The sequence below is a fragment of the Leptodactylus fuscus genome, chromosome 10 (genome assembly GCF_031893055.1).
Source record: "Leptodactylus fuscus isolate aLepFus1 chromosome 10, aLepFus1.hap2, whole genome shotgun sequence".
In the NCBI taxonomy this organism is placed as follows: Eukaryota; Metazoa; Chordata; class Amphibia; order Anura; family Leptodactylidae; genus Leptodactylus; species Leptodactylus fuscus.
The window spans coordinates 26,063,066-26,087,776 of NC_134274.1; the positions used below are offsets into that span (position 1 = coordinate 26,063,066).

At 43.2% G+C, this 24,711-nt stretch overlaps 1 protein-coding gene across 4 annotated transcripts in view; it reads left to right on the forward strand.

The window, feature by feature from the left end:
• Positions 1–1,293: 1,293 nt before the first annotated feature.
• Positions 1,294–24,711, forward strand: part of JMJD1C (jumonji domain containing 1C) — a 167,785-nt gene continuing 144,367 nt past the window's right edge. For 3 of the 4 annotated variants that reach the window (XM_075257475.1, XM_075257473.1, XM_075257476.1), the window contains exon 1: positions 1,295–1,768. In XM_075257475.1, coding sequence (XP_075113576.1) covers positions 1,598–1,768 — 171 coding nt within the window. In that variant the 5' untranslated portion in view covers positions 1,295–1,597. Of the gene's footprint in view, positions 1,769–24,711 lie in introns of all 4 variants that reach the window. The other variant, XM_075257472.1, reaches the window with a different exon arrangement.

Genomic DNA, 24,711 nt, shown 5'->3' on the forward strand with positions numbered 1-24,711 from the left:
TCGTCTCTACCAGATGCCACATATCAGTAAAGAGGATACGACTAACCGTCCAAGGGCTACATACCATCTCCTTGGCCTCTGGCAGGTTAGGTCACTTTAGCTGTGACTTCTATCATGTGACCAAAGATTGCTATGAAACCCAGGACTTACACAGAGCAGCTGCTTAGATGAGCACCAGTTCTGCTTCAAAGGCCAGTGGTGTTGTGTTCATTTGCCATATGGCCTATTTGTAATTCAGTCAAGTTCAAGTAAATAGGGATGAGGGCTGCAATACCACGCTCAGCCACTTGAAAATGTATGGCTCTGGGCTTGGTATTCAGTGAAGAGTCCGCAGTGCTCACTTGAACACAGTAGCCTCCTCATACAGCTGATCAGTGCGGGTTCTGGGTGTCAGATTCACAATGATCATATATTGCTGACCTATCCTATGGAGAGGTTATCAATATTATAGTTCCAGAAAGCCCCTTTAAAGGGGTCATCCAGTTTTTTTTTATGATCAGTGGGAGTCAGATACCTGTGATCCCTGCTAATCAGCTGTTTGGAGGGGCTATAGCACTTGTACAAGCAATGTGACCCCTTCACTGCTTACATTGTATGCTGTCATAGTGACTGTACTATTCACTTCTATGGGACATGGCTGTAACTACATTGTACAACTGCTATAAAATGCTGCGCTGTAAACAGTGAAGAGGTCACAGCACTCACACAACTGGCACAGACCCTACAAACCATTGATCGGTGGGGGTCTTAGGTGTAGGACTCCCACTGATCTCTTATTGATGACCTATTCTAATGACAGCTCATCCATAAAATAGAACTGGACAATCCCTTTAAGGGCTCTACAGGATATATAGAAATAACAGCCGATAGTTGTATGAATGCCCAGTACACTTTCTGCAGCAGCCGTGAGCCCTGGCCATGTGCAGAGGGATTGCAGAAGTCCACGTACAATCAATCTGATTTTCAGTTGCATACATTTCTGCAACATGTGAATTTAGCCTTACAAGGCAAGGCTGTGCTGTCTTCTTCTTTGCTTGCCAGTCCCATTGGCCTCCAGCAAGACTGCAAACAAGCAGAGGCTGAGGCTTTCTCCTCCTGGTGTAGCCTTCACCTCGCTCGGGGTAACTGAGGTCTTTCAAGGGAAAGTAATTAATATTTCCCACATCTGTCTCCGCACTGCCTCCGCCATTGGCCGCCCTGATAATGCCGCCTATGATTGGGTACGGGCTGACGTGCCACAGACGTGACTGTGCGGGGCTCCGGGCTCAGCTGACCGGGGACAATTTCGGGGTACTCTTTTGAAAGCCATAGTGAAGTCTGGCGGAAGGACACAGTCTGCGCCGTGAGTCTCCTCGCATCTGACACGGGCGGAGCGCTACGAGTGTGTGTGTGAGAGCAGCCGGCGCTCAGTGTCGGGCTGCCTCGGGCTGTGAGGGGGACACGGCAGCGGCGGCTGGAGCCGGCAAAGAGTTCACTTGAGCAGCTACACAGTCCTGTCTCGTCCGAGCCGGGGCGCAGGGTCAGTATGCGCGGCCACCGCTTATAGGAAAGAGGTCTCACTGGATCCTCTTGTCTATTCTTCCCGGGACTGGAGGCCATGGCGCTGGGAGCGCGGCCGGAGCTGGTTGGGAAGCGATTCGTGTGTGTGGTCCGAGGAGGAGAGGAGCCGCCGGAGCTCGGGGAGATTGGGCAGATCGGCCGATGGGGTTGGAGAGCCGGGGTCATACGAGCCGTGACTCACCGGGACAACAGCAACCCCGAACTAGCGGTAAGAGGAGCTGTGTGTGATGGCAGGAGCTGTGGGGTCTGTCCCTGGCTCTGCGGGCACTACTGGGGCACCATGACTGCTGGGGGTCCCTGCACCACTACTGGGGGCCACATACTTCGGTGTCCTAATAAAGACATGTCAGTAGGTTCTGCCTGCCATTCCTAGGGCAAGAGTGGCCACTTCTGCCCCAGGGGGTAGTTGTAGACAGAGAAGTTGTGTCCATGCCTGTGCTGTCATCTCTTCCACACTTCTGATAACTGTTGCTGCCATTAGTTATTACTGAGGCATGTTGTGCTGCTATCTCCTGGACCTTTAATAAGGTGACGTTCACACATGGCAGTTTTCACCACGTTCTACCATAGCAACAGTCTATGCTGGTCCTGTGTATATTTGGGGACAGCTTTGTTATGCTGTAATAGTAGTAACAGGGGGCTGCTTCCTCTGCCTGTTGCCCCACATGTGTTCTGTACGGTTGTTATCACAACCCTTGTGTTATTATTACTTGTGATAGTTGGGGTGCTTCCTCTGTTGTGGGGGTCTCCTGAGCCCCTACCCTACTGTGTACAGTCCTTGCGCACGTTCTTTAAACTTCTTCCTCTTGTAGACTGTTTGTATCCCTGGTGTTTGCAGCCTGGGTTCGTGCACGCTGTCAGGCTTGTTTATTCCTGATCTTCTTGCTTCACATGGTGCAGATTTGCAGAATGTTTAGTGACTAGAGACTAAGTTTTGTTGACGTCCTGAGACCTGTTATTTTCTCGTGTGTCGCTGACTCTGGTTACGTTGTTGCTCATGTGAGTGAAGCGGACAGATTGTGAGTTTATGGAGGATGAATGGATACATGTGGCATTCTTGCAGATCTGTTTTGGGGTGCTGGAAGAGATGATGGGGGTGCTGGTAACTATTTGAGCTGTCTATGGCGTGTTGGGGGATGAGCTGACCTTTTCTGTTTTTGGGGTGCTGGAATTGTATATAGCATTGTGGTGGGTGAAATGCATCAGAATGTATAAGGCTTGCACTGAGGGAATCTATAGCAATCTAGGAAGGGGTCAGGGCATGCTGGGCATTGTAGTTTCACTGGTTATAGACCTCTTATCTGTGGTGGGTGACAGGTTATAAATACTGGGGTTCTTGAAGCAGTGTATAGGGGGGCTGAGTTATTGGGGTTATATCTTTGTATGTCTAGGGCAGATTAGTCGCTGACTGCCCTCCCTATCCATGTTTGTTGTGTACTAGACACAACAGAGATTTTCATTTCCTCTTCCCCTCCCCCCATACTTGCCTTTTGTGTAACAGTATAGGAAATTTCCTGCACCATGGCAGCTTTGGCTTCCTAGCAAGCAGGATGGGGTTAAGTGTCAGCATGTTTGATCATAAAACAGGCTCCTTTTCAATTCCAGAAGGCCCCAGAGTAGCCCCAGTTGTGATATATTACCTCCCCCCCCCCCCCCCCCCCAGCTTAATAGAAACAATCTGAGGAGCGGGATGCATAGCTACAGATGTGCCTCTCCAGTCATTTTTTTTCCCTCCTGCTTGTGTTGTGCAGCCCTCCCCCCATCCATTTTCATGTGATTTACTGTAGTTTCTGCTTGTCCAGTGCTTTACATCTACATCTCTCAAGGGGGTCTTACGGCACTGGAAAAGCTTGTTGGAAAGGATAGAATGGAAAAGGGGGGGAAAAGTGTCAGCTGCAGACAAGCGGTGGTGTATGTTCCCTGTAGCTGCTCCGGACTGTTATTGTAAGGGGTGTAGGAATGTTCAGCAGTGGCCAGAGAGCGGGGAGACCCCACCAGCACTGGCTATGGAGGTGGCCCCCTAATTCTGGCCCGGCTCAAGCTTTATCTGCTGGGTAACATTAGCCTGGCTGTGTCAGGCTGGGACAAGGCCAAGACATCTTTCCCCTTCCCCCAGCATTTGCTAAGGTTCATTGAGGTCAGCAGACTTCCTTCACATTGTGTAGTACTGTGCTGTCCAGGATTACTAAGAGCAAGGAATCCCTAGGAAACATTGAAATATGGGAAAAGGGCTTAACTGTTTTCCTGCTGGAAACATGCTATAGAAATCGGAAAATAAATGTTGTCCATGTATAAATATTGCATTTAATAGAAGCCTTTATGGGGTTGTGTATAGAAATAATGCCACACCTGTCCACAGGAGGGTTGTGGTATTGCAGCTCAGCCACATTCACTCAAATGGAGCTGATCTGCAATACTGGACACAGCCCAAGTACAAGTGTGGCGCTGTCTCTGAAGGGAAGCAGCCATGTTTTTCTATTCCTGGATGGACCTTTTAAATCCAAAGATATGGCCACTTTTGTCCACACTTGGTGACAACTTTTGTCCATTGTATGGCAGCTGAAGAAAGCGGTCATGTTTTCCTAATCTCATCCAATCCAACTATGCATATAGTTCCAACTATGCATATAGTTCCAACTATGTATATAGTTCCTATGAACCAGTCTAGGAGCCTTGTTCAGACTATCTTCAGATTATGCTTCAAGCCAACATTTCATATATATACCAAATTTGGCAATAGGGGCTCTTTTTCTCATCAGTCTCACCAGTATACATTGATAAACCTTATTTTATCCCACTTTGAGCCATATCACAGCCCTTTAACAGAGGTATATGCCAGGAAATGACTCTAAATATGATTGTAGCCTGCAAACAAGCGTGACTAGCCTGCAAACAAGCGTGACTAGCCTCTAAGCGTGACTCTAGCCTCTAAGCGTGACTCTAGCCTCTAAGCGTGACTCTAGCCTCTAAGCGTGACTCTAGCCTCTAAGCGTGACTCTAGCCTCTAAGCGTGACTCTAGCCTCTAAGCGTGACTCTAGCCTCTAAGCGTGACTCTAGCCTCTAAGCGTGACTCTAGCCTCTAAGCGTGACTCTAGCCTCTAAACAGTCCTATTGAATGCTTTGTGAGTTAAAGGAGTTGTTTAGGATTACAATAACATGGCTACCTTCTTACAGAACTAACACCACTCCTGTACATGGGTCGACTGGTAATGCAGAACAGCTTCATTGAAATGAACTTAGTTGCAATACCAGATACAACCATTGGACAGATGTGGTGCTATTTTTGGATGCAAACAGCTATGTTTTACTGAATGAGGACAATCCATATAAATGCCACCGATTTTTCCCTTATGCTCCCTGATATTGTAATGTATACGCAGCCACATATCTTGTTGTATTAACTAGATATATCCAGTGAAATTGCCCTTTAAATGACATGTGCCTACGCTACATCCTTTGTGTGTGTTTTTCTCATCCATTGTGCTGTATTATATTCCTATCACACCTAGAGGATGGTTTGGGTGCAGGGGTGATCGCTGGCCGCTCTGGCCCTTTTACACTGGTTGTCTTTTGTTTTCTCTCTGGCTGTTCTGTATATTCTCTGTCGTCATTCAGTCTCTGCCAGCAGCTTCTCCGTCTTGGTATGGAGAGAGGCCAAACAGCTGGAAGGAAATTCTGTACAGCTGGCATCTCTTAGCAGCGCGCACCCATCCTCCTCCCAGCTCCAGGCTATTGCCAAATTTAATGTCTCAACTTGAGATTGTGTGTAGTAGTAAATTACTGGATGACCTCTCCTGTCTTTGTGCCTTATAAACAGCTCCGATTCCTTCTGACTAAACCCCGGGAAGGCTAAATGAGGGCTTTTTTTTCCCTTACTGTTTTCAGATGTTATTTAGTCTTCCTGTAATCCAAATGCATTCCTATTAAAGATATACAATGCAGATGTAGCAGAGCTGAGGTTGTCATTTGGTATAGATCTGGACATATTATAACCATAACTGATGGTAAAAACCGTAACCCCCTCCTATGACTGAACGTGATACAAAGTAAACTGTATAGACTGAATTTATTGCTATTTGTGCCGCTTTTATTAGGCTTAGTAGTGATTCATAATTGTATGTAAAAATAATTTGTGGCTTTGAACATGGCCGCCTTCTTGAAGATCCTACATTGGCAGTTGCCATGGTGATGTTAGCGGCTGTAGTTTGGCCCTTATGCCTTACACTTACGTGCTCAGACAGTGAATTAGCTGCAATATGAAGGTACCTCCGTTCTGCGGATGCGTGCCTATTGTATTGTGCCGGTGCAGAGGTGGCATTGTATTCAGTAAGCATGATATGGAATGGTCTGGTTCGGTGTCGGCAGTGCCATAGACCGCTATTGTGGACAGTCTCGTATTCTACACTAATAAAATGTCTTTTTAAAATATTTTTCTTTAATAATTTGGATTGTACTAAGATGTTCTCAACTGCAAAGGTGGAAGAAAATGGGTGCAAAAGCTTGCATCCTGTTCTCTTGTCGTCTTGGCTCTGTCACGTGTCTTGACCCTATGGTGGATGTAGCTGACAGTCATTGTGGTCTTCACCATTCAATTGATAGGATCATCTATGTAGGTCCTGGCAAAGTTGATGTTGGCAATGTGCAAGTGTCAGTGACAATAGATCCTTTGTCTTAGCATGGAACCAAAGACGGTGATGGTTTTGTAGACTTTTCCTCCATTTAGGACACAATAAAAAAACATTTAAAAAACAAAACAAAACTCAGTGTGAACGAGTCCTTCTAGAGATGCAGCGTGGTCAGTGATAAAGTAACACCCAGTCTGGTTTATCCCTTCTTGATAGAATGATCCATTGACAATAAGCTGAACACAACGTGACCCTTTTGCAATCATCTATAAGGTAACCTGTCAGTAAGCCAACTAATGGCATGGATGGCACATGGATGATGCCTGTGTGCTATTTGTGACCGCCATAGACTAATACAGGAATAGGAAATGTTCTACAGCGCCGCCACAGGGAAAACAAAGCATTACACAGAACCCATTCTAATCACAAGGGTTGTCTATGTAATACAGGATAGTCTATCTCCACTCTGGTCAAGAGATGAGGATCTAGAATAGCCCTTGCCTCCCCCATATAAAATGGGCTTTGTAAACAGAGGCCCAAATTTGCAACTAATAGTCTATGAGGAAATGGTCTGATATGAGACTGCTGGGAAATACTTGGAGCATGCTGCGTTACGGTTATATTTGTGGACAGTGATGTAAACTAGGCCGCTTCTTGTACAGCTGAGAATGGGAATATGTTAGTTCCCCAGTGATGGCGCTGTGCTAGTCTTGTATATCTCCCTTCAGTGTCCACTGGGCTCTTGTTTTCCAGCAGAGAGCTCTCGGATGCCGTTGACTGTCTTGCTTCTCTCATGGTGAATAACAATGATTCTGTGTCGTCTCCTTAAACTTGGACATTGGCACAAGTTTGAGCCTGTACATGGTGCACAATAGACTCATTGCAGGTCCTCTGGCTGATGTTCCTCACTGCCTTTCTCTGTCACCTCTCGCTGCTCCCGGGAGAGGTTGTCACTGACAGATGCAGCTGCAGAGAGCATTAGAGATGGGGGGTGCAGCAGGCTTCTGTCAGGCTGCACTTCCCTGGCTTTCACGGTAGACAGGATTACCACTAGGGATAAGGAAACACTCCGACTGTCTTGGGTGATTGCATCAGAGACAGCTATTTATTTTACCAGGCTGCTTGTATATTGGTTGCAGTATGTGATGCATGACCCTGTGCTAGCGCATACAATGTGTAGTCAGTACTCCCTGTGCGACAGTAATACACATCATTGCTGAGCAATAAAGAAGCTCTTGCTTTGTTCATCTTCATGTCCTGTATGGTGGTATATGCATCATGTCACAGCCACTGCAGCTATATGTATGGCTATGTGTTCCCATAGATTTCATATATGCACACAGTATAGTTTTACAGGTTTACTTTGAATAATTTCTTCATATTGAGAGGTATGTGTATGTAATATACATAATATACATATTATTTATTATTTTATTAAACATATATATTTATTTATTTTTTTAAATCCCTTTATGACTCTGTTTTTGTTGCTTATTTTTTCTATACTAAATAAAACCAAGGAAGCAGCCTGTACGTTCTGAGGAAGTTGCCTCCTTTTAATGTATCTAGCAAAATACTTAAGATATTCTACCATACTGCGCTAGCAAGTACGATCATCTTCGCAATCACCAGCTGGGGAATCGTCATAAAGGAGAGGGGTAGGAATAGACTGGAAAAACTAGTTAAGAGAGCCAGTTCTATAACAGGTACCCAACTAACCAGCTTCTCGCAGACTGTGGAGTCAAGAAATATGTAGAAGTTAACAGTAGTCATACTAAATCCAGGGCACCTGCAACACAATATGATAACCTCAACAGAGCAGCACAGTCGTCTAATCCAACTATGGTGTAGCAGGTCATTCATATCGACCTCCATTAAAGCATTCAATGCCACTTCTGGCAGGGAAAACAAACACCACCCCCACAAACACCACCTATAAGACAGTATTATGTTGCGTATTACACTCAGATGCCACTAAGGCAAACCAATTTCCCTCCAGGATTAATAAAGTGCTATTGTATACTATTCTAATTCATATTTTAATTTTTTTCTTCACTATATGTGCAAGCAAAACTATTTTTTAGTTAACATTTTTACTTGGTGTCCTTGCCGTCCTCTGTGTCCTTGGTGTCCTGATCATGTCACCAAGAAGTTTAGTAACCCAACTGGACAGAGAAACCCCTTTGAACTTGCCACTGTCACCCTTGACCACGACGATCAGCAGGTTAGACCGCTGTGATCAGAGGTCCCTCCAGTACTTGGTTGTCTGCCATTAGACTGCTCAGTACCTACTCCATGGTTTATTCTACAGTGCCATAAAAACACAAAGCTCTAAGACCCCCCCCCCCCCCCCCTCCAAAAAGGCAGCAGCAAAATGGAGTATTTGTGGTAACTAAAGGGTTAACCTATTTCTCAACTGTGAACAGAATTGGCTACATTCACATTTGTCACTGTTGCTACTCTTAGATCACAAGCACTCCTGACAGCTCTGGCACAGTATGGCTCGGGTTTCTATGTGGAGAGTATCCTAACAAACAGGTATTTGGATTTTCTGTAAATTTATCCCGGCCATGTTGGATAAATGAAGCGATTCCCTGATATATTAACAGAATTGTTCCCGTTATCAGCGGGGGAGATCTGAAAATAGCTTGTGCTGCGAGGGGAAATTCTCTTCCCTTCAGTTTCCCTGCCAGCAACCACAGGCTGATTTAAAGAAACCCCTGGTGTATGGCGTACGTCCCGATATCCCATACTGCTTCAGGGCCCACAGTTTTCCACTCTGTAGGGTGATAATGTGCCAGTCTCCGTCCATATTGTTGGCACTTATCGCTTTCCTTCCAGGGGAGTAAAAAATTTTTGTATAGTACAAGCTGTGGTATGTAAGTGAATGGTCAGTTCTGACAGATGTGTTTAAGATATTTCAGTAAAAAAAACAAAACACAAAAACGCAATAGTTTTAGTGAACATGATGCATGGAATAAAGGAATATGATGTCTGATCTGCCATATGCAAGGTATATAGCGAGGGGAGCTGAGCGGATTAGTAGGAAAAGAGTCAGTGTATCTTGAATTTTGTTCTTTTAAGTCCATGCTTAGGAGTTCTCAGGTCAGGTCTATATAGTGTTTGACACAGTCCTACAGAAGAAGTCTAAGACCCGCCCACTGGACTCCTAAACATAGAAAGAGCAGAGGTAAAAGGGAACCTGTCAGGTTGCTTTGAGTCTAGTGGGTGGTCCCTATTCGGAGATGATTGTCAATCATTGATCAGGACCGCCCACTGGACTCCTAAGCAGAAAAAGTCATTCAAAAGAATTTTAATCAATAAATTACAAATTATACTAAATCTTTTCACATTTATGGTGTTGTTGTTCCTACTACTGGTCTGTCTTTGGAACAGGCTAAATATCAAAACGGACCCATGTAATAGTGGGTGGAATAATAAATATTGTGTAATTAGATTGATATCTTGTTACATATTTACTCTCATAGGAATTGTCAGCAGATTTTTAGTGAATTCGAGGATCTGTGCTAGTTCTGGCTGACCATGGCGGTCAGCTGTTTATAAAGGGGTCTGAATAGAGCAGTTTGTGATTTTACCATATGAAAAAGCCGTTCTTGTCTGCGATTTTAGATGGAGCCTTCGCTAGAGGCTCCGAACAGAACCCCAATCCAGATGTGGATGTAGTCCAAGCCGTACATCAATCTGTTCAGTTCCTCTTGCTCTATAACATGCAATGTGACATATGTAATGTGACAATTTACTGCCGGTATATGATTTCATTGGAAGGATCTTGCCATGTCCTGTATATAGTAAAAGCATCATAATGAAGAGTATTCGCTACGGATGATAGTACATGCACTTTAATTGCCCTTTTCAGGACATCTTCACTTTCTAGTCTCCCTCATTAAGACATACAAGGATGTTCCTCAGTTGACATTGCTCACTATCTGACATCTGGCTCTCATTTTTCAATTCCTCAGGCTTGTTTGTTTTGTTCCCTATCACTGAGAACCCCTATGTCTTAAAGCAGGATGCAGCTCCCCCCTCGGTCGCTTCCTGCATTTCTTGTTGGCAGCCGCTAGCTCATAAAAAAAAAAAAAATAGTCTCTTGGCTTGGATCTAATCTTTTGTTTTAACTGCTTAGTAGATGGGACATGAATATGCACAAGTAGGCTGCAAGGAAAAGGTTGAAAGATTCTTGGCTGGGCTGGAAGTGCAGCAATGACCCCCCACCCCCACATCAAACATGACCTTGCTGCTCAGAGTGGTCATGAATGAAGACCTTTGTATTGAATTTATTACATGGTAGACCCTTATACACACAGACCAACAGAAGTGATGGCCACACACTAGAGGAATTCACCAAAAATTACATTTATGATGTATTTATATTTTCAGAATTTTTCACACTGCAAACATATGAATGTGTGTGTGATATATTTATATGAAATGTATATATATTTTTATAATGTGTGTGTGTGTATATATATATATATATATATATATATAATAAAAATATATTTTACATACATAAATGATAAAAATATTTAATAATTTGTGTATGATATTTTTATTTTTTTTTTATTTTCTTTTATTTTGATATGTTCAGCTTTGTTGTATTCCCTGCCCGTACAAGACTACTCTTTCCCCCTCCATTGAAACTAATAATTCATGTTAACACATTAGCGATTGCTCAGTGTCTTTAGACAGTGGGTGTTGCAGTTGGTGAATCTCCAGCGACATCGTATTAATACGCCTGCAGTGTAGCTGAAGGGACCATTTTTTGTCTTCTCTTTTCCACCCTACACAGCCCTCAATGAGCTCTACTTACTCTACAGAGGATATGGCAATGCTGCTGGCTACTTTTGGACCTGTAGGTCACATGACGGACAGGTGTCCCCTCCCCTCCCCCCCCCTGTCATATCACTGCTGCTGGGTCCCAGGTGAGATCTGCTAATCTCTAATCTGACAACACAGCCTGTTTTTCCTTGTAACAAACACACCTAGTGACAACACTCCACTGCCATCACTAAAAGACACGTGTCTCGAAAGGCGTAGGCATTTTTTCAGAATTGCTGGACCAATGGAATTTTTTTTTTTTTTTAATAATATGAAGATTAACAGTTCTATTTCATTTTGATCATAACTTCTTGTTTGGGTGCTGATCATTGTTACCTGGATATGTTAGCGCCTATCGACACCCCATTTCCGATGAAGGGGGGGAAAAAAACACCTCGAAATATAATTCATTTTATTGTGATGTGAACTAAAAATGGTGGGAAAAAAAGCGCCACAAACTTAGTTTTTTTTTTTTGTTTGTTTATTTTTGCGTCACAAAAAATCTATATATGACCTGAGCAATGCTGAAAAATAATAATTTCTCCTTTTATACCACAGAACTAAATTAAAAATGGTGGCCGCTGTAATGCGGAGAGACAAAAATGAAAGGATTTAGTAGGTCATTAAATGGTTAATGTAAAAAAAAATATATAAAAAATCCATTTCCAGCTCAAGGAATTAGGTGAGTTGTAAGCGGTGTAATGTTAGCAATTCATTATACAGAATATTAGGCTTTGTCACGTCTGGAATAAAATTGTGTAATGTGAAATACAGATGTGCAGGATCCCGGACAAACGCGTGAGTCAGCAAAACGGGCTGGAAAGTGACATCAGTCATTGTGAAATTGCTGGGAGCAGCGTAGCGGCAGCGTTTCATTATTATGTACTGGTATTCCCTGCAGGTTTCTCTTTCATGAGGTGTCTGGGTGGAGGGGCTATAGAGTGGCAGATTTATTATGTTCCCTTTTCCCTTCCCCCTAATATTACATAGCATGGATTACTCATTGAAGGGGGTTTATAAAGACCGAAATCTCTACCTGCTGTTAACTAATTGTGTAAGCGCAAATTCACATGGAATAAATACACGTCAGAAGCATCGGATGGGTATTTGCCTTGGAATCCGCAGCAGGAACCGACAGCTGAGCCTTGAAATTCTGCTGCTGTTTATTCTGAATTGTTGTAGGTCGGCGCACAGAGTCCAATGTAATGGGGAATCCGAAAGGATATGTGGTGTGTATGGTTGCTGTGGTTAACTAAGATAGTTTTGTATTTTAATCAATCTGCCGCATTGTTGCATTAAAACTATGCCAGCAATTGACCCACCGACCCATCTTTTAGCTGCATCATGCAGGGATAACGTGAAGCTTAGCAGGGCATTCCCTGTACTTTATTTATTATTAAAATATAACCTAGCTCCCTGGAGTTTGGATGATTTTACTTTTGCACTTCACTGCAGGGGAAGCCAGAAAACTTGGCTATTTGCTGACCCTTCAACTCTGTTTTATGGCCAACACTGCTGTATTGTATGGCCATGTGGCCAGATCTTGATAAACAGCAAGCAAAGACCTTTGGCACCCCACAGTTCTCTGCAAAGGTAATTGTTGGGGCTTCCAGGGTCCTACTTCTACATTAGTAATAATGATTATCCAGTGCAGGGTAAGGCTAGGTTCACACCTGCTTTCGATGACCGTTCGGGGATTCTGTCCTCCATTCTGCTTGAAAAATGGACAGAAACCTGGCAGACCCCGTTATAGGCCATGGGGTCTGTGGGTTTCTATGGGTAAGTGGTTTGGGTTCCCGTTTTTCGTGGACCCAAAGAATGGAAACCCCCCACACAGGTGTGAACGTGGGGCAGGCTTTATTTCTCCCTGCATAACCCCTTTAATATCATTCAAGGGAAAATCCTTTCCGTATGAACTATGACGTAGTTACCCATTGCAAACAATGGTAGGCATTCATTGGCAAGCATTTAGTTTTCTACCAGATTCCAATGTGGAAAACATGTCAAAGGCTGCGTGAACTTGCCGAAAAATAAGCAAGATTGTTAAATACTTTTCCAGATTTCAAGCTCTAGATTTGAGCGTAGTTCACATGACACTGCCATTGGCGTTCCTTTCTTATTCTGCTGAAGTCCTGTTTATTGCTGCCATGTTGCTCCTGCATTAAGAGGTTCATTGTATGGGACATTCACAGTCAGATTACGCCTATTATGGGGCCCGGGGATGAGCGATCCCCTCAGTAGTAATCTGCACTGGGTTATGTTGAGGGATTAGCAGAGGTTGCAGCAAATGTCACTGAGCACTACTATCTCTTGAGGCAGGGTTATAGTGGTATTTTTGGGGGGCAGTGGTGCTTAGATTGAAGACCCCCTCTCTATTTATGAGCCCCCCCCAGTTATAGAACAAGTTTCCATCTACATACAGTGACGTTGTTAACATCTGCACATCGCCATGTTACCGACATTGGGCGATTGGATCCCAGTAAAGACTGACACATCCCAGTTTCCATGACAATGCAGACTTTATAGTGCAGATCTGATAGGAATTTGTAGAAAGACAGCATGGCCGAACATGTGGTCCTAATGTGTTGCAGGTTTTTCTGGTGTGTTTGGGTTAGTTTGGTTCCTTGGGGCAATGACTTAATGCATTGTGCATTTCTCAAGGGGGCAGGAACTGATTCGTAATGCTGATCCTATTATACAATTGTAGTAAACAAGGGGCCCTCGATTAAGGAGACATCTTGATGTGTTTGCTCAGGTTTTGCTTTCTAATATACTGTATATGTATGTTAATGTTAAAGGATTTAGCTAGCTAAGCTTTTAAGGATTGGGGGGGGGGGGTCATTAAACATTCGTCCTAAATCAGTTTTTTTGGAGGGGCGGCGGCGCTCTGCGACCTGTTTATCAGTCTCTGAGATGCTAATGCAGATATGACAGAGCTTTCTGAGTTGTCACATTAGTCATGTATGTGCTGCCATATAGGTTTGTACATGTGGCCTGTGACTTAAAAATACACTTGGCCAGTGAGTTGGAAGAAAATATGAAACTTGGAAGAATTGACTCTATTTCTCCCAGAAAGGACACGTCTGTTATAGCAATTACTTATAGACTTCTTGAAATAACAATTGTGAAGCGTTTTTGTTGTGGTTTCCTCTTATTCCTCCTAGAAACTACATAAGAACTTTCTATATTTTACCATTCGTTTTGAAACCACTCTTGGTTTTGGCTCAATTAAAAAAGAAAAAAAAGCAAAATCTGTGACCAAAAATACAGATTTTCCACAATATGTGGCTCCACTATTAAGGCCTATCCTCACCCCTTTAAGCAGTCTAGTTCACCCTTAATGTATGTCACTAGCATTTCGTGTGTAGGGATGTAGAGAACATGTCCTAACATGCGTGCAGAGCGGAGACGTGAAATCCCGAGCAGCTGTCACACCCAACTCGGACATATGATAGATGGTTGAAAACTTGAGGCCGTGTGTCGTCACGTTTTAGGTTTTTTTTTTTTTTTTTTTTTTTTTATGCAGTTTTTCGAAACCAAAACCAGGTGTGGATCGGGAAGAGAGAAAATCTAAATGACAGATGGCAGTTTCCTTTGTTTTAATTCTACTCCTGGTTTTGGCTTCAAAAACTGCATGAAAAAAATCTGAACGTGTAAAAACACTCTGAACAAGGGTCTATTTACAAGGGATTGTGGCCCAGATTATTGTGGTTCAGACTAAACACTGGTGTAAACATGACATATCTTTGGCACAATGCAGCGTATCTAGTTTGGGCTGTTTGGACACTTCTCCCCTGTCCTGTGGTTCTGGAATAAGTGCCAGATCGCTGGGTCCCCAGAGATTAGGAGGATAGGAGACCAAAAGTCCCCCTAAGGCCTCCATGTAGGTGCACTCTCATCATCTGCATTTCCTTCACTTCTATAGGGCCGTGGGTGCTGCTGGAGATAACATTCCCAGTGGCCCCATGCAACTGAATGGTCATGTGATGTGACCAACCAGATCCTGATAAGCTGCTTCATTCATAAAAAGGTCACATGATCTTACCTAACCAATCATTTTCCTGTATGGTTCTCGCTTCACTTGTAATGTAACCACCAGCCATCCCTCTGTAGTCACTATAGTATCGCCTGGCCATGTGTTGTTTGGACTGATAGAGTTGGCGCACAGAATAGTAGGTACCGTGTGACTCATGCAGACGACTGTCTGGGAATTATAGAGTAAGTGTACAGTAATAATTCCTGCTGAAAGATGGAGCAAACCGTGCGATAAATCCAGATAAAGCCGTCCATCGTTGTCAGAGCGATGAGAGATTGGACTGTCCTGGGATCACTTATGTATGTCTATGTGTCACGTGCAGGTCTACCCGCTTACAACACAGCATATTCGGTTTGTAATATTGACTTACAATGGGTTCTTCCTATTAAAAAATGACATACCTGTGACTGAACATCATCCGTATTGTAATAATGTGATATTAGTTTATTACAATTCAGAATACATGTTATATGCACAGATGGATCAGAGATAACCCGAACTGCCGCAGCACCATATGTTATCACAGAAGACAACAAAAAAAACTATAAAAAAGTCACTAGAAAAACCTATTTTAATGACTTTTCATTGTTTTTTGTTATCTTCTGTGAAAATATATCGTGCTGTAGCAGTTTAACCCATTGCAGAAGCTCAGGTTTACTCTTCTACATCTGTGTGTGTGTGTGTGTATATATATATATTATGTATATGCACAGAATTTTTTTTTATTCTTCCTCAGAAGAGCTGTGCCCCAGGACTGCATCGCCTCTAAGCAAATCCATTCTTGTTTGGTTACTCAGTCTCTGCCCCCTTCCTAGCCCTCCTTTTTGGTCGAATTCTCTCAGTACAGGATTTACCTGACTCTTTATCTTGAATCTCATGTTTGCTGAGGTCGGCGGTCTGCTTTGTGTCAGGACTCTTACCTTATGTACCTGCTGAATTTGTGTAGTTTTATGTGCAAGGTTATTGAGGAGATATACAGGTTTCGTCACTATGTTGTGACTTTATTACTTGTTTTGCTTGTAGTACTCCGTGTACCAAGTGCATCCACCATAAGGAGGACTAGGACCTTTCCAGGGCGTCTCACCCAGCTTACCAGAGCCCTACTCTGTACCGACGAGGAGCAAGAACCCTGAAACATTGCAGTCTACTGATGGGTGTCTTTGGTTTGGCCAGACATTTTAGTCATGATTAAAACCAGGGCTTTACCCCAATATTTTGTTGTGCTTCAGAGTGATCTATTGAGTGATTTTGATGCACACAAGATTCATATAGGTAAAATCAATTAGTAGTGCAGAACATCGGAAAAGCCTTGGCCTGCACAGTCGGTCATCTGCATGAGGACTCTTTAAGACTGAGGCCCCACGTTGCGGAAACATCGCTTTTTTTGTTGCAGGCAATTCAACCCTGACTTTGGCTAACAAACAAAAAAAAACTGCATTTCCGCAACGCGGGGCCTCCGTCTTAAAGAGGTTTTCCAGGAGTTAATAAATTCCAAAAGTATACGGTTGGGGATGAAAGGCTGTATGGCAGCCATTCATTTACGTTTTTCACAATGCTCCTTGTGCTTTGAGACCCTTGGTCAGGAAAGTGCATTGCAAATTTTTGTCATTGTTATTGTCAGAATTCATGACTTATTCTTAGGATGAGTCAGGAAATGAAGATGAGCGGGGATCCGATACATGAATGAGCTGTTTAAGAAGACAGTGGTGCTCCCTGGATCCCGCTTCTGCCCCACTGGCCCTGTGACTTCATTAGTTATATGGCCTATTCTCAGCTCAGTCTCATTCAAGTGAATTCTCTGAGTTTCGACACTAAGCATAGCTGCTATTCAAATGTAGAATGCTGTGATTGGTAAGTACAGACGAGGCTACAGCACTCGCCCTAATGCAGCATCCTGATTGGTCCTGGGTGTCAGATCCTTGCTGATCTTCAGTTAATTTCCAATTCTAGATAAGCAATTCTAAGAATAGCCCATCAGTTATTAAGACTGAATAAACAAGCCACGAAAATGCAACATGCAATGCTGGTTTTCCCAGTCTTGGTAACTGATTACCTATTCTTAGGATTGGTGCTACATGTCATGCAGGGTTTCCTCCCGTTTGCCTATGCCTAACAGGGTTTTCCAAATCCATTCAGCCATTCCAAAGATATAAGCCCTTTTAGTGTTGATGCAAGTTAGAATCTGAGAGGTAACCCTTCATGACTTGTAGCACACAGAGACCCAGCCATCAGAGAAACCATAGTGTTACTTCCTACTTGACTAGTAGAGCCTAATATACATTCTCATAAAAAGAATGTTTATCTTTGCAATGGCAGAATGGATTTGGATTGACATAACCCCCAAATTCTCAGGCTGACTGTGGCTATCAGATGATGTGTGTCATTGGGCTTTTCAGACCTGGTCCACTTTAACACTTTTATTTTATACAAGAAAAAGAAAATCTTCCATCATCTCTGACAACCCCTGTAACATGAGCGCTCCAAACAGCTGATTTTGCTGGGGAAGTTGTCAGATAATCTCTCTCCCTGCAGTGACCACTACAGGGGAATGGTGGTAATACATGCAGCAATTAAATGAATAGTAATATCTGGCAGGCTTTCTCCTCTCTGCTTCTAGAGAAGGCTCCCTTCTGACTGACGTCCTAACAAGATATTCAAAGCAGGATTGTCGAGACAAGACAACACCTTGTTTCTTTTTGTCCGGCAGACCGTAAGAATAGATGACTGCTGTAGTTACTAGTGATAAATGTGTTGCTGGTTCTTGTGCAGGCGTCCCCTCTACAGAGAAGAGTTAAATGTATTTGGATCAGTTGTGGAGCAGTTGTTGGAAACATTGATGGAAAATGCACCAAGACTACAATTTCTGCCAAACTCCTCGGTTGTAATGTACAGTCTACACTGCACAGTGATACGTTCCAAGTCATAACTGTGAACCTGCCAACTGAGGACACTTACAAGCACGAAAACAACTGTTCATTTTCCATTTTACCTCCAGACAGAACCACCATGAGAGCGGGTGTCCTGCCCACCTGTCTCGACGGGAAGAACAACAGCATTATTCCAGTGGGCTAAAACTCTGCTGACATGGTTATTCACATTAAATGGAACCTGTCACATTGAATGTTGTCTAATGTATCGGCGGCATGTTATAGAGCAAGTGGAACTTAGCAGAACAATATATAGGTTTGTAGAAAAAAGATGCTGACCTGAAGGGGGCGCTGCGATGACATAAAGCCCGTTCCCATGACCGTAGAATGATATCAGTAGCCAAAACCTAGCAGCACCAATATCTGTGTCATGGGGGAACTACAAACAAAGTGAAGCAGATATGTTTGTAGGCATACATACATATGAGGGCATGAAAGGTTCTCTCTCAAGAAGCCATGTCCATGTCGGCTAATATATATGGGGTCATATACAGTATGTATATATGTCCTAATAGGCTAAATTGGATGGACTTGGTGAGGGAAAACTTATGAGTTGAGAAAAATGTGTTAAAAAATGAAATGCCTGTTTTTGATACATTTTGTAGAGTCTTGCCCACACCATTGTATAGGCTGCTCCCTTATATTTGTACCTTTTATTGTTCAGGCTCGGGACCTGGCGCGTTTTGGTCCGTGTGCCGCTCATACCTCAATGGATACATTCACTTCGTATTCCGGGAGTGCAAACTAGACAGGTAGGGGAACTTTTCTGAGTTGTCCATCATATGGACACCTATTCATTTCGGTGGTTGCCACGCGTTTCTTCATGACACCTGCTGGAGCTTCACCCTTCTTCTTCTGGTCACTCTGTGGTCTGGCGGCCGCTCCTACTGTACATGACAGGTGCACTTTTTACATCACTATCTCCTATCGTGAAAACAGGAAAATGTAAAATGAGAACTTTTACTTGGCTTGTGTGTGTGTGAACATAATCCAATTTTCCGAAGGGCCTATTTGTTTTCTCAGACATGTAAAGCGTCTTTTTACTTTTCACCGGAATATGAGACTTTGTGTTTTTTGTGGAAGACAAGCTTCGACAGGCCGATAAAGGAGAGCATGTGCACGCCAAATTCTGTCTAAGTACACACACAAATGAATGGATGACATTGTCACTGTCTTTGGTGTATTGCACAGTCCTGGATCACTGGGGATAGCTCTTGCAATAAATATGTAGAAGGACTGAACACCCAAAATCCCGTTTATCACCGCTCCATTCTTGTGATTTTTTTAATTTATTTATTTTTTTCTTTTGTTGTGTCAAATGTAATCTTACTACAAAATGCTGTAGTAAGTGTCTAGTGACTGGCACAGCTTGGCACGCTGTCAGTCAAAGAGGAGAATAGCAGGAATGCCAGAACCTCAAGGGCACAGCATGCGGTGCTATTCTCCTCTGCTAGAATCATGAAAGCTAACCACAGCGAGAGGTTCACACACAGCGGCCACGCTGCTGAATTTGTCAAGAGATATTCAGCAGGTTATTCCCTTGAAAGCAGCCATGGCAAATACCACACACAATTGCGTAGTTTCTGCTCCTGCGGCTCGTAACCTTTGCATTACAAAGACTCAATGCCATGGCAGAAACCCGCAGCAATAACTAACATGCTGTGGGCTTAAAGTCCACAGGTTTGGAGAAATCTCCCCCACTATGTATAGAAATGCTTTTACTGTATCCAGAAATGGCGCCGCTCTTGAGTTTTGTTGGTATTGCAGCTTGTGGTAATGACTATGAAAGACAGCAAACCTTTTTTTTTTTTTTTTTTTTTTTTTTTTAATGTGTGATCGCCCTCCCTCAATCTGGGCCTTTGGTTATTGTACTCTGGAATCTGTATTCCTGTTCATCCGTGTTTGGTCCGAGCAAATCCGTCGGGCAAACCTTGCGAGGCGATTTATAATGGAAATCTACGCCTGTTGTTAACTGGTATAGAATTCTGTTCTGACTTGTTGAGGCCTTTATTAAGACTTAATATATCTAACTGTAACATTTTGGTGGTGCCAAGATCTGGCCTAAGATTAACCCCTTCTAGGTTTTTGGGGGGGGGGGGTTGAGTGAACCCCAGCGTGGCCAAAAAGGAAGTGGGAAATATATAGGAAGCTCTTAGACCTTTCTTCTACTAAATTCATTCTTGGCTGTGGCTCAAATTGTACAGCAAAATCTGGAATACAAAAGCCCGCTATTCTGCAACGTGTGACCTCCGCTTTAAGCAAAGGCCCCACATTGTGGAAACGCAGCTTTTTTTTGTTGTTGCATTCTTTTTGAGCCAAAGCGAGGAGTGGATTGATCAGAAGGTAGAAATATAAGAACTTTTTATATATTTCTCATTCCTTTTCATTCATGGCTTTGGCTCAAAAAACTGCAACAAAAACTGTGTTTCTGCAACATGGGGCCTTAGCCTTAATGTTCTTATTGCTTCCATAATAGATTGGAATCCAGAAGTCTCCCCAATGTGTATAAAACTGTTTCTTGTCTTGCGTTTTCACATATACATGATAATAATATTATATAGTATATAATATTGTATATAATGTATATAATATTGTGCAGTATATAATAGTACAGTACAGTATATAATATTGTACTGTAGATTGTAGTAATTCTTGCCCCCGAATACGAGGGATCATCTACAAAGATAAAACAAATCATTGCATTCAGATTTTCTTTAGCAATGGCTCAAATGAAGAGCTGAAGCTCTCCGGTTCCTCTTCCCTATATTAGGGATGGGCACTTGTGTGTATTGAGCACGCTTCCTCACTCTGCCCGCTGCCTTTTAAATGTCTCTTTCCTCCTTTTATGAAACCTGCTTACAGGGTAAAAAGTGATCTGCAGCTATTGTCACAGGCAAATGCAAGGATGACCCCGCTGCTGCTGAGCTCAGTGATTTCTCACATATGGTTTGCTTTATATAGTTCACTGGAAACTTCCTGGCCCGGCTCCAGCCGAGATGAAAACGAGGAACAGAGCTGTAACATGGCAAATCCAACATCAGCCATAATCTTTCATGGAAAAATGAGGCCTGAGCAGTTGCTCTCACGTTTGGGGAGTGTTGCGCAATCCAGTCTGTTTCTTGTACATTTGGAGAGTTTCGCTCTGTGGGTTTGTGGCTTTTATCACGTGTGTAGTCATGGTCAGCGGCTGTGATGTGGCCGAACATCTGTGTGTATTCTGCCTTATTCCCTAGTCCTGCATACAGCCAGATTGTAATGTGTAAGGAATGGTGGATCTAGTGTATAAGTTGGCATGACCAGAGCCTGGGCACATCTGCGAAACTACTAACTACTACAGGATTTGAACCAGGACTCCAGCACTGCAAGGCTGCAGCACTAACCACTGAGCCGCCGTCAGTTTAGTACTTCTTATTCATGCCGTCTTCCACCTTCATATTGGGTTGGGTTATCTTTTAAGTATTAGTAACATTTCCTTAAAATTGGAATATTGTAATGAAAGTATAAAAAAAAAGTGCACAAATTCCTTGTAAAATGACAATTTTACAGGGTTTGTCTACTATCAGACCAATATTGGAAGACAAGTATTGTCTGCAGTATTGTCATTGTCACTTGGGGAGGAATGAAAGGTTTGGCACGGGGAGTCGATGACGCAGACAGGTGGACTGAGAACAGAAAAGTTTGGTGTGGTGTTTGGTTGTGACACAAGTGGATGTACGCAATATGTGATGGATCTGTCACGGTGCTGTACACTTCATTCTAGTTCTATGCTGTAGGCAGGGCTGTCAGCCACGTGGGGAGGGGGCAGGACTGGAATCTGTTGTTTTTGTTTTTCATTGCCGTTACTGTAGGTAAAGCTTTTCAGTTGAAGCTTGTCATAAGAAGCTGAATTCCTTAGATAGCTGATAAGGGCCGAGTCAAGACTAAACAGTGTCTTCATTTATAGCTCGGTCTTACGTTAAATGACAGGTCATAAAAACATTTGGGGAGGTTTATTATTTTTTTATTTTTCTGAAATGGATGAAGTCAGAGGATAAAATGGTTAAGATAACACAACCGTGATCCTAGGACTCAAAGCATAGCTATTGTTCTTTTTTCAAACCAGAAATATCTGCTTTAGGCTGAGGCCCTACATTGCGGAAAAGTTGCCACCTCCAGGTGAATGAGTCTCGAATTGTGGACCCCGCAGCTAAATGATCTCTACCTCCCATTGTTAGCCATTTGGCTGAGCTGCAATGCCAAGCATAGGCCCCTATTCGGTATACGGGCCGATGCCTGGTATTCATTGAAGAAACGCCAGCACACTCCAAATACCAGGATCTCTTCAAACAATTCATTGGTGTTGCCCCCCCTTCCCCACTGCTCGGATATTCATGACCTATCCTAAAAATTTAGTTCTGGAAAACTCCTTTAAATGAGTTTACAAATCATGTTGTTTTTTTCTGTGAAACATTTTCTAACCATTTTGGTGATATATATAAATAATGTAACCTCGCAGTTTTCACTCTGATGACTGGGTCACATAATAAACTGACACCTCCTTTTCTGTAGAGATCACCTTTCAGCAGCCATCCAATTATTGTGACAGACAGGATTACAGTGAAATGTAACACTTCAATATACTGTAGTTAACACGGAGTCCATCTTTCACAGTTTCTTGCTTTCCTTGTCACGGCTGTGAAACATGCCTCTGAACTCCATGTGCAGAAAATATAATCTCCTCTGATTTTAATTAGATCTATAAATCTTAGGTGATACATTACCTTTACCTTCCGTCGTTGACAGTTTTTTGTAAAGCAGCACTCCTAGTGGTCAGAGTTGGCATTGAATATTTGCTAATTTAATTCCAGCACAACATAACCCTATTTTTGTGTATTTAACCCTTGAAACTTTTATGTTTTGTCTCGAGACCTTGAACACTCCGTCGTGTAAAGGATATATTGCTGATCTGTGGAGGTCTGACTGCTGAGACCCTCACTCATCATGGAGTAGGAGGGGTTATTTCCCCCCCCCCCCTTCCCTCCAAATAGAATGTAGTAGTGGGAAAAGTATCCAAACCCCTGGTGGATGCAGATGCACCCCTGCCTGTATTCACTTTGATGAGCTTAGGTGGTATGTCTCAGACTACTCTATACACATGGTGGTCTGGTAGTCTGAGACACTCCTCCTGCTCTTGGCTGAGTAGGGGAAGGGAGGAGGGGGTCTCCTAAACTTTTTTTTTTTTTCTTTTTTTGTAGTTTGAACCGAGTGAAAGTTTATTACCTTTCCATTGCGCTGCCCTTACTTCTGCACCAGTAGGCAGATCACTTTGGGGTTAGTTATATTTCGGCAGTAGTATTGACTACTAGGCTTACTTGACTTATAAACACAGAGGATTTTGCAGGAGCTTTATGGCTTGTACAGAGTATTTTCAGCTGAAAGCCCCCATTCTCCTCCACTCGTTGTGTTTGGACTGATGTCAGCTTTAATGTATGGCACGTTCTATGTGACTGAGAGCATGTGACGACTCCAAGGACATTAGGGAATGAACTCATTCCAACCGTTCCATCTCGGAAAGGATATTACAGAAAAGCTGCCCCTATTCACGTCTCCCATTTAATTTCATAAAAGTGGATGGAGCTGTGGCGCAGGATACATTGCAGTGACCCGTGGGGAGCTCTGTAGGATGAGACAATAACATATTATTTATTATATTAAAGGGGAGAGAATATAAATTGTAGACTTCGCTATTTTGGCTATTGAAACGCAGATCACTGTGCAGCAGCTATACGGGAAGGTCAGAGGGTCAATGTCAAGACAGGACAAAGAGAATGATTTGCTGCTATGCATAGTCTTGCGTTAGGGCTGTGAAGTGCTGGCCTGTTGTATGTGGTTTTACTTGATATACAAGGGCAGTATAGAATTAGGCCCGGTGTTGTTAACGTTGCCTTGTGTACCAAATTTCTGCCAGAAGAGCTCATACCTCTCTACCCCCTCCAGTGCATTGCCACTTGTGATCTGGGTAATGCTGTTCAGTGCTAAAATATGGCTCAACTTTGTTCATGTATGGGCTTAATAGGGAATTGTGGTTCAATGACCGTTCAGTACAGTGAACATACTCTTTGTATCCATTCCTTAAAGGGGTTCCTAGGAAGGGACTTGTTTCCCCCTTGAGTTCACTTGTGGATGGAGTAGGGTTTACTGGGCTAGTTCGGCTCCCAGATCACATGATTGGCACCTGCACCCAACTTGCTCAGCCACCTCTCGCGTCTCTGGCGCCCCCTGTTACTGGGGGGGCTTGCTTTACTATTATGTAATGATATGTTTAGCCAGCCACCTTAATACAGGTAACTTGCAGTGAAGACTGAGGAGGAGGGAAGAAGTGGACGACTCAGGGGCAAAGTGCTTGTTTCAATCACGTGAATTAAACTTGGAACCGACCCAGAAAGTTGTCCCTAGAGAACCCTTTTGAGGTATTCGAGGACTCTCCTGGCATTTATTCAGTAGGAAGCATTTACTTCCTTTAGATAAAAATCTTTCAGATGGAAGGCTCATGTTTGGCCTTATAACCTACAATACCAGTCAGCCAAACGCACAACCATCTCTCCCGAACCCACATGGTAGAAACAAAGGTATCAGCCTCTACCAGACACTTCTTTTCTTGACGTCTGGCCATGGAGTAATGTCTATAAACCCCCTATAGAGATTACATGGTTAAGCTAGCTTCACATCTGCATTGGAGTCTCT